The sequence below is a fragment of the Microtus ochrogaster genome, chromosome 8 (genome assembly GCF_000317375.1).
Source record: "Microtus ochrogaster isolate Prairie Vole_2 chromosome 8, MicOch1.0, whole genome shotgun sequence".
Taxonomy (NCBI): domain Eukaryota; kingdom Metazoa; phylum Chordata; class Mammalia; order Rodentia; family Cricetidae; genus Microtus; species Microtus ochrogaster.
In genome coordinates, this window is record NC_022015.1 from 67,058,705 (window position 1) to 67,069,699 (window position 10,995).

Here is a 10,995-nt window from a genome sequence, read left to right on the forward strand (position 1 = left end):
GTGAGCCACCATGTGGTTGCTGGGAATTGAACTCAGGACCTTTGGAAGAGCAGGCAATGCTCTTAACCACTGAGCCATCTCTCCAGCCCCTGGCATATATGTTGCAATTATTTTTTCTCTACATATATTTGTGTAAACTTTTTTTTTTTTAAGATTTATTTATTTATTAAGCATACAATGTACTGCTGGCAAGGAACACACCAGGTCTCATTACAGATGGCTGTGAGCCCCCATGTGGTTGCTGGGAATTGAACTCAGGACCTCTGGAAGAGTAGCCAGTGCTCTTACCCTCTGAGCCATCTCTCCAGCCCCCTTGTGTAAACTTTTTTTTCTCCTCCCTGAGACAAGGTTTTTCTGTAGATCAGGTTGGCCTCTGACTCATAATCTTCCTGCTTCTGCCACTGGAGTGCTAGATTTAAGGCATGAGCAACCATAGTCAACTATTTATGTAAGCTTGTAATGGTGTCTTTGAGTATATATGTGTTTATAAGTTTTATAAGTTTATATGTGTTTATGGGGAAATCTCAGGGAGATACTTTAGGAAGAGGAAATCTCAAGGAGATATTCAAGAGAAAGAAAGGGTTTATATTGGCTCAGTGTTCTGGTGTGGGGAACAACAATAATTAATGCTCACTTATTTGTTTATATTTAAATTTTAGATTTTAACTCCATTTCTGCTGAGAAGACTGAAGTCTGATGTTGCTCTTGAAGTCCCTCCTAAGCGAGAAGTAGTTGTTTACGCGCCACTTTCTAACAAACAAGAGATCTTCTATAAAGCTATTGTGAACCGCACAATTGCAAACATGTTTGGATCTTGTGAGGTAATAGTTGTTTTGAAGTAACTGTAAATGAGGTGACTTAATTTCATGACTGATATCAGTTTTTTGTCTCCTCACCTATTTTCAGGACTTTGTGGGTCAATAGGCTCAAAGTAGAAGGTACTTTATGTTATCTACAGTCCTCCTACACTTCAAGTGATCATCTGTTTTGTTTGTTTTGTGATCATTGGAAGTACTTGTTCAAAATGTGCATATCTAAATGTGCAGTAGCGTGGGTTTGATGACAAAAAGTCAGACTAATCATCTAGAGAATGTTCTTGGAGAGACATTTATTATATGTAGTAATGGGTTTTATAAGGACATTTTCATTCAAGTATATCATGTACATTGACCACAATTATCCTCCTATATCCTACCAACCCCCACTCTTAGAGTTCATTTTGCAACCACAGGATCTTTGAGAATCACTTTTCTAAAGGCTTATTGACTAGGCGAACTCCCTTCAACTGTTTTTCCTTTTCTAAAAAGGTGTCAGTAACCAAGAGGATTTGAGAGTATTTGAAATTTCCATAGAACATATACCGTAGTAAAAGTTGCAATGGGGTGTATGATTATCAGGTATACATAAAAACATACTTTATTCATATTTAGAGCTTCAGCAGTTTTTAAACAGGTGGCTTTTTATGTATTCTCTTTAGAAGGAAACAATTGAGCTAAGTCCTACTGGAAGACCAAAACGGCGAAGTAGAAAATTAATAAATTACAGGGAAACAGATGAATTTCCTAGTGAATTAGAAAAATTAATAAGTCAGATACAGCCAGATGTAAACAGAGAAAGGTAAGTGTTTAAAGACAAATTTAGGTATTTAAATTGTATTTTTTTCCTTTGTGATACTTATATGCTGTGTTTTTGGTAGGAGTATTGTGGCTGTTAATATCCCTATAGAATCTGAAGTTAATCTGAAGCTGCAGAATATAATGATGCTGCTTCGTAAGTGCTGCAATCATCCATATATGATTGAATACCCTATAGACCCAGTCACACAAGAGTTTAAGGTAAATATCTGTTAATAATTTAGTTTTTATTTTCTGTATTTTTATATTGAAGCAAAACATTTTTTGATTAAATACTATGCTGTTTTGTTTCATTAATTTATTGATTTTTTTTTTTTTTGCCTTTTTTGAGATAGGGTTTTAACTTTGTAGCCAGGGAACTCGCTCTGTACTAGTATAGACTGGCCTAAAATGCACAAGAGATTTATGTTGTCCGTATTTGCTTGCCTGTGCTGGGATTCAAGGCATGTACCATCTTGCCTGGCTTATGTTTATATTGTAGTTATATGTGTATGCCTGTGTGTTTGTGGGTGCCTTTGTGCACATGTGCCTGAGGAGGCCAGAAGGGATCGGAACCTCTGAAACTGGAATTATAGGTGGTTATGAACAGCCTGGAAAGTGCTGGGAACTGGAAGAGTAGTAAATATTCTTTTAATTGCTAAGGGAGATCTCTAGCTACAAAGTATTTCCTTTAAAAATTATTTATTACCATTAGCGTGTATATGTGTGTTGTGTGTATACCACAGCACACCTATGGAAAGTCAGGACAGCTTTGTGTGTAACATTGAAGGGCTGGCTTGTTGGGATTTCTTTCCAATTTTTATTTTTTAACTGAGACTGGCCTCAAGCCTTCTTCTATATAATTGAGCCTAACCTTGTATTTCTATCCTCCTGCTTCTGTCCCCTAAGTGCTTGGATTACAGACATGTGCCACCATACCTGGCTATACTAAGTGTTATATTTCATTGATAAGTTCACAATTAGACTTTAATAATTTAGTCAGTTATTATTTATTTTCCTCCTTTAGAGTCTTTTTTTTTTTTTCCTTGGAAAGTAACTTTCAGTTTAAAAAGACCAAATAGTCACTTGTCATTAAAATTGAACTATTAAGGCCCCTGGGTGTTATATAGCACATGCCTTTAATCCCAATTCACCTACCACTTGAGAGAGAGGCATGTGAATTTCTGAGAGTCAGGCTAGTCAAGGCGACCATGTCTCAAGAAAGAAGTGAACTATTAAAATGGCAAATGATTGGTTATTATAGTAATAATTTTCTTCCTTTTTCTTATCTACTTTTAAGATTGATGAAGAATTGGTAACAAATTCTGGGAAGTTCTTAATTTTGGATCGAATGCTGCCAGAACTTAAAAAAAGAGGTCACAAGGTTGGGTATTTCTGATAAGAATTTTAACCATTTAGTTTTTCATGAGTCAGTATAGACATTAAGATGTATTTAAATTTCAGGTGCTGATTTTTTCACAAATGACAAGCATGTTGGACATCTTGATGGATTATTGTCATCTTAGAAACTTCACATTTAGCAGACTTGATGGGTCCATGTCTTATTCAGAAAGAGAAAAAAATGTAAGTCCATACACATGAAGTTATCTTTGTAACTTCTGTCGTCATCTTTGAATTAATATGACTAAAATCCCTGTGATAGGATCAAAGACAAGCATTTTCATTTAGTACTAACAGATCTTAGTTTTGAGTCTCATATACATGTAATCTTCTGGCACAGTCTTAGATATAATAATATCCTACTTAAGCACTACTGTAGATAATAAGGCATTGCTTTATGATTTTTATCCCATTTTTCAACTTTTAGCATGAAAATTTCAAGTGTGTGGCAGTTAGAAGGACTTAGCTGACTACTGTTATTCCATCTAGAACCTGCCATTAACCATTGCTCCTTTTCATCACCTGAGATACATCAGTCCATTGCATCCATTCAGCATTCCCTTATTTTTGTTGCTGTCGCTTGTTTGTTTTTGAAACAGGGTTTCTTTTTTTTTTTTTTTTTTTTTTTTTTTGAAACAGGGTTTCTCTGTGGTTTTGGAGCCTGTCCTGGAACTAGCTCTTGTAGACCAGGCTGGTCTCGAACTCACAGAGATCCGCCTGCCTCTGCCTCCCAAGTGCTGGGATTAAAGGCGTGCGCCACCACCGCCCGGCCTTGAAACAGGGTTTCTATGTGTAGCTCTGGCTATCCTGAAACTCTTTGTATACCAGACTGGCCTCAAACTCAGAGTCACCTGCCTTGGGCACCCGAGTGCTTAGATTAAAGGCATGAGGCATGAGCCGGTAATGCCTGGCTAGGTTTGTTTTTTTTTTTTTTTTTTAAGATTTGGTGCCTGTGAATCCTAGAAGAGGTTATATAAGCTCCGGGACCTGAATCCCAGCCATTGGGAGAGAAATAAGCATTCTTACTCACTACAGTATCTCCAACTTCTATTTTTAAAGCATTTCTTTGTGTTTTCTGTCATGTGGGTAACAGGGATTGACCTCTTGTTGTCAAGTTTGGAGACAAGAGCCTTTTACCCTGCAGCCTTTTTGCTGGGCAATGTTTTGTGTGACATAATTGCAGTGTTTGGTCCTGGCCAGCTTTGAACTAGAGTGTGGCTCATATTGGAGCACTTAGCCTTAGCCTTCCGACTGCTGTAATTATAAGTGTGAACCACCGTGCATGATTATCTATCTGTCCTTGTGCGTTTAAATTATATATTCTTCGTTGACTTTTACATGGTTTAGGATAAGAGTTACTTAACATGAAGCAAAGTATGTAATGTTGGTTTTGAGTGACATGAACAAAATTTTTTCCATACCACTAATGAGATAAAAATTACCATAAACCCAGAAAGTGTGCTCCTTCTAGTGAAGCAACCTTTCTATCCATCTCATTTCTTATACTGTTTCCATTATTTGTGTGTTTGTGTTGTTTTATGTATATGCTGGTTGTGTGGGTTTGCACATGTGCATGCACCAAGACAACAATTGAGCATAGAGCTCATTAATTAGCTAGGCTCTCAGGCTGGTGAGCTATAGGGATCAGCCTGTCTCTGCCATTTAAGTTTCTTTCATCAGCTCTGTCGTTAGTGACATTTTCATAGGTGCCAGGGATCTGAACTCAAATTATCTTGCAGGTACTTTCCTGGCTGAGCCATCTTTTTCACTGTTTTTACTTTTGTTACTGAGTATGACATATAGCTTTAACAAAATAAAAATATCATGCATAGTATAAATACTTGAAAAGTAAAGTTTATACATGCAGAGGTTTTGTTAGCTATTATAATTGTTTCCTAGTTTTGTTGAAAAAGACAATGGTATTTAAAATTAATGCTTTCCACCCCAGTCAGTTTTAAAGTTTTTTATTTTATTTTAATGGCTTATGTTTATGTTCCTTTTGCTTTTAGATATATAGTTTCAACATGGATCCAGATGTTTTTCTTTTCTTAGTGAGTACACGAGCTGGTGGTTTAGGCATTAATTTGACAGCGGCGGATACGGTTATCATTTATGACAGTGATTGGGTAAGAAGTATAGCAATATGCTGACTATATTTCTGTTCTGAAGTTTTTATCCTTTATTACATATATTACAATTGTATTTAAATGCTTATTTGCAGGTAGGAATTTTTCATCAAGTTTTCTGCCTATAAAAATAAGATACTTTCAGAGTATTAAATAATTTTGAGGGCTGGAGAGATGGCTCAGAGGTTAAGAGCACTGACTGCTCTTCCAGAGGTCCTGAGTTCAACTCCCAGTAACCACATCTGTAATGCGATCTGGGGTCCTCTTCTTCCCAGTAAGCATACAGACAGACAGAACACTGTATACATAATAAATAAGTCTTTAAAAAAATTTTTTTTTGAAACACATTTAGTGTGTGTGTGTGTAAGTCAGTAAGTAAGAGAGAGAAAGACAAGTAGCTATCAGAGGATGACATAGGAGTTAGTTCACCATGTGAATCCTGTAGCCTGAATAATAAAGTCCCAGAGACAGATATTGAGGTTCAACATACTGAGCTCTGCTTCTCTTTTAGACAGATTCAATCTTTAGTAGTCCAGGGTGACCTTGAATTCACAGAGATCCTTCTGGCTCTGCCTACCAAGTCCTGCGATTAAAAGAATGCACCACCACTCCCTGGCCTGTAAGGCTGACTTGTGGCCGCTTTGCTTTCTGATTTCAGGCAAGCTTTATTTATTTAAACACAAATACTATCCCACTATACCTGAGGATTAAACTGAGGTGGTTAGGTTTTCCCCATTGAGCCATCTCTCTGTAACCTGTGGGAGCATTTACATAGGAATTTGTACTATGAGTGGTAACTGATGCAGTCATTCTGGAATTTAAAGTGCATCTAAAAATCAAAGTTTCTTATCATGTACTTGACTGTTTTACCAAGATTTCATAAGTTTACGTTTTTATTTTTTAAGTTTTTTTAAGACAAATCCTCTGTATCTCTGGCTGTCCTGGAACTCACTCAGGCTGGCCTTGAACTCAGAGATCCACCTGCCTCTGCTCCCATAGTGCTGGCCCCACAAGTTTAAGTTAATTTTAACATGATTCTGCTAACTGTACCTTTCTTTTCAACTTTAAGAATCCCCAGTCTGATCTCCAGGCCCAAGATAGATGTCATAGGATTGGTCAGACAAAGCCAGTTGTTGTATATCGCCTTGTAACTGCAAATACTATTGATCAGAAAATTGTGGAAAGAGCAGCTGCTAAGAGAAAACTGGAGAAGCTTATCATCCATAAAAGTAAATGATTTTTAACTTGTTTATAATAATTTTATTACTTTTGTGTATATGTATATTGCCTGCATGTATGTCTGTCCCCCATGTGCAAGCTTAATGCTTAGGGATACCAGACAAGGGTGTTGACTCACCTGAACCTGAAGGTACAGATGGTTGTGAGCCTCTATGTAGGTGCTGGGAACTGAAACCAGGTCCCCTGTAAAAGTAGACAGTGCTCTAAACGTGAGCCATCTCTCCAGCCCTCTAAGTGCTATTACAGGTAACATTACATGTAAGTGATGTTTTTTTGTGTTAAGAATTTCCATTTTTGTTACTTTCTAAAGAAAATTAATACAGCTTGATGACACAGGATTTAAATGTGACATAGGGGATTTGAAGCTGCTGACAGCATACATTGAGTTGCTGTTCATAGACAGAGACTCAGGGATTAGATAACTATTAAGGGAAAGGGTCAAGAATAATGAACCTTTGGGAGTTCATTGATATAATGTCCCCAAATCTGTCATATAAAACTTAACATAATGCTTTGCATATTTCTGGTAAAATACTTGTTTACCAAAACCTTTAAAACTTAAGACCTTTCAAGACAATGATTATTAGATGCCAATGGTATTTCATAATAGTAATATCAAATTCCATTTAATGTAGCATAGATTCTTTGGAAGGGGAAAATGAGTGAGGAGCTTCATGCCTTATTTCCCCAAGGTTTCTAGGGATATCTTTTTTTTTTTTTTTTTTTTTTTTTTTTTTTTTGGAGTGTTTCAAGACAGTGTTTCTGCCGGGTGATGGTGGCGCACGCCTTTAATCCCAGCACTCGGGAGGCAGAGGCAGGCGGATCTCTGTGAGTTCGAGACCAGCCTGGTCTACAGAGCGAGTTCCAGGACAGGCTCCAAAGCCACAGAGAAACCCTGTCTCGAAAAACCAAAAAAAAAAAAAAAAAAGACAGTGTTTCTCTGTGTATCCCTGACTGACTGTGGTGGAATTCACTTATATGTACCAGGCTTAAACTAAGAGATCTACCTGCCTCTGCCTCTCAAGTGCTAGGAAGGATTAAAGGTGTGTACCACCACTGTCTGCCCAAGGATAGTTCTATTTTTACTCATGTAACATAAAATTTTATTAAGTAGTACAGTGGCTACCTAAGGAAAAATTGAGCTTAGGATTTCAATTTTTTGTAATAGTTTTCTGCCTGCACATACTGGCTCATTGCTATTTTTTAACTTCATAGTCTTTATTATTTTGTGTTTATGTATAGTTGTATGTATATGGGTGTATGCACTCACAAGTATAATAGTCAGAGGATAATTTTAGAATTGTTTCTGTCCTGCCTTTACATGGGTTTCAGGCATTTAATTCAGATCATCAAACTTGTTGGCCCTCATACCTGGTTTTGATGGAAAAGCAGGTTAGATTTGAGATAAATTTAATTTGACTTGGTAGAAAATTTAGGTTGTAGTTAAAAATTTCAGAGTGAGTAAAATGAGCCTTGTCTTTCAAAAATTTTTAACCTGTGTTAAGAAATCTGATAAAATTATAATTATTAAATGTTGAACCTAGTTTTAGTTTACATAAATTATATCTATGATTATGTATTCTTAAGTCTGTTTGCAGTATTTGAAGATACTAATTTTAAAATATTAAGGAATGTAAATATACACTTATTGAAATGCAGTACATACATATGATAAAATACATAGATGTTAAGTGTGTAATTTAATGATTGTGACAAACATACAACTCCAGAAAGTCATTGTATCCTTTTCAGTCATTCCCTGTGCTTCTTTGACACACTGTTTTGGTTTTGGTCACAGTGTGACAAAATAAATAGTTTTCCACTGTTTAGCTGTGCTGTTTTTCTTTTTTTGTTATATTTTGAGATTCATCTATATGTTATATATTAGAGCAATTTTATTTAACTCAGTAGTTGTTGATGGACATTTGAAATACTCTCAGATTGTGTTTATTATGAATAAGCTGTTTGAATCATTGTTTATATGTTTTTATAGAGGGGCTGTGTTTATCTGTTTGTAAATATCAAACCTTTTTTAAGTTTCCAGAAAAATTTATACTTCCAGCAAGAACTAAGGGGTTTTCCATTGTTGTTCTTTTATGACAGTCTGAAAAAAAAATCTTTTGGAAGTTATCGGCCCGTGAATGAAATGTCACAAAACATAATTCATAAATGTTAAATTTTCTTTCAAATTGTAAGCCTCGTTCCTGGTTTGTAATAGATTGTAGCTTTCAAAGAAATTTATAGTATGAATTTGTTGATTTGTTTGTTTTGATTTTATTTCCCTTTCCAGATCATTTCAAAGGTGGTCAGTCTGGATTAAGTCAATCTAAGAATTTCTTAGATCCTAAGGAATTAATGGAATTATTAAAATCTAGAGATTATGAAAGGTAAGTTTTCTCTAAATTTTATGATATATATAGCTAGGTGTATAGGGAAGGAGAGAGAGAGAGAGAATTCTTTTGCCAGTGGGCCTGTGTGGAAGTCAAAGCACAACTTGGTTCTCTTCAGCAATGTGGGTCTTGGGGATTAAGCTTAGGTCATCAGGTTTGGTGGCAAGCACCTTCACCACTAAGTCATTGTGTTGGCCCAAGATTTTTTAACTTTTTATTTAATCTATAGAGATGTTTTTCTTGAATGTATATCTACAGTATGTGCATACCTGGTGCCTACAGAAGCAAGAAGAGGGCATTGGATTCCCTGGAACTAGAGTTAAATGTTGATAGTTATTAGCTACATGGTGCGTGCTGTGAATGGTACACAGGTCCTCTGGAAGACCAATCAGTACTCTTAACCCCTGAGTTACCTGTCTAATCTGCAACATTTCTTGTTCCACCCTTACCCTTTTTAAGATTTATTTATATATCATGTAGATAAGTGTTCTTTCTACTTGCATGTATGATGTGAGCCACCATGTGGTTGTTGGGAATTGAACTTAGGACCTCTGGAAGATCAGTCAGTACTCTTAACCTCTGACCCATTTCTCCAGCTCCTCCAGCATTTCTTAATTTAGAAAAATGTAATGCATAGTTCTGAGTATAGTCTGATAATATTTGGATCTTGTTTTTATAGGGAAGTAAAAGGATCAAGAGAGAAGGTCATTAGTGATGAAGACCTAGAATTGTTATTAGATCGAAGTGATCTCATAGGTGAGTATTGGTCTTTTTCGTAATGAAAACTTTAAAACATACAGAAAATAGTGTAATGAAGCCTTTGTGTAGTACATTCAGCCATAATTGTTCACAACATTTTATAGACAGAGACTGTGCTTTCATTTCCCAGCTTCCCAGTCCCAAAAAAATCACACAGAAACTACATTATTTACAACACTGTTTGGCCAATGGCTCAGGCGTATTCCTAGCTAGCTCTTACATCTTAAATTAACCCTTTTCTATTAATCTGTGTATTGCTATGAGGCTGTGGTTTACCAGTACAGCATGTTACTCCTTGGGCAACTACATGACCTCTTCTGTTGTAGGGAGGCCACTTGTTTGTTCCTGGCTGCCCAGACTCCCAAAGTAAGCACACAGAAATTGTATTAATTAAATCACTGCTGGGCTTATTAGCTCTAGCTTCTTGTTCTATTAGCTCTTACATCTTAATTTAACCTATTTCTATTAATCTGTGTATTGCCATGTGGCTGTGGCTTACCAGAAAGGTTCAGGCTTGCCTGCTTCCAGTGGCAGCTACATGACATCTCTTGACCCCGCCTTCTTTCTCCCAGCATTCAGTTTAGTTTTCCCCCACCTACCTCTATTCTGCCCTCCTATAGGTCCAAAGCAGTTTATTCATTAACCAATAAAAGCAACACATATGTGCAGTCTCCTTCAACTCTGTGTATTCTCTCTGTCTCTGTTCAGATTTCCCACATTAACATTTAGTAAGTCCTGTTCCTTGCTGTTTCTCTTTTGTTAAAGACTTAAAAATCAAACATCTGTCTTGAAATTATAACCATGAGTACTTCTACATATTAAACTGATCTGTCCCCTCACAATAAAGATCTTTAAATATTTTATTTTACTTGTATATATATTTTTCCTATGTGTGTTTCTGTGCACTACTTGCATGCTTGGTATCCACAAAGGGCAGAAAAGGGTCTTGGATTCCCTGGAACTGGATTTACAGGCAGTTGTGAGCCACCATGTGAGTGTTGGGAATTGAGCCAGGGTCCTGGAAGAACATACTTAACCATTGAGCCATTTCTCTAGCCTGAAAGGCTTTTGTAGCTTGAATAATAAAAGCCCAGAGACAGATATTGGAATTCAAGCTAAAGATCAGAAAAGCAAAGTGGCTCTTATCTCAGCCACAGATTGAAATGGGTCATTCTACCTACATGAATACTCAGACTGAGACTGTGACTGAGCGTGAGCTCTGTCACCTCCATTTTATATACCTCTCTAGTGCTGGGATTAAGTGTGTCCACCACCACCCAGCCTCTGTGACTAACTAGTGTGGCTGCTGGGATTAAAGGGGTGTGCCACCACTGCGTGGTCTGTATGCCTGACTAGTGTGGCTACTTTGCATTCTGATCTTCAGGCAAGCTTTATTTACTAAAACACAAATAATACACCACCATAGTTTTTCTTTGTTTCTTTTCTTTCTTTCTTTCCTTTTTTTTT

At 36.6% G+C, this 10,995-nt stretch overlaps 1 protein-coding gene across 1 annotated transcript in view; it reads left to right on the forward strand.

The window, feature by feature from the left end:
• Nucleotides 1–10,995, forward strand: part of Hells (helicase, lymphoid specific) — a 26,186-nt gene that overhangs the window by 13,209 nt on the left and 1,982 nt on the right. The window contains exons 9-17 of the mRNA XM_026781447.1: nt 660–821; nt 1,478–1,617; nt 1,697–1,835; nt 2,914–2,997; nt 3,078–3,197; nt 5,024–5,140; nt 6,210–6,369; nt 8,670–8,766; nt 9,449–9,525. Coding sequence (XP_026637248.1) covers nt 660–821; nt 1,478–1,617; nt 1,697–1,835; nt 2,914–2,997; nt 3,078–3,197; nt 5,024–5,140; nt 6,210–6,369; nt 8,670–8,766; nt 9,449–9,525 — 1,096 coding nt within the window. The remainder of the gene's footprint in view (nt 1–659; nt 822–1,477; nt 1,618–1,696; nt 1,836–2,913; nt 2,998–3,077; nt 3,198–5,023; nt 5,141–6,209; nt 6,370–8,669; nt 8,767–9,448; nt 9,526–10,995) is intronic.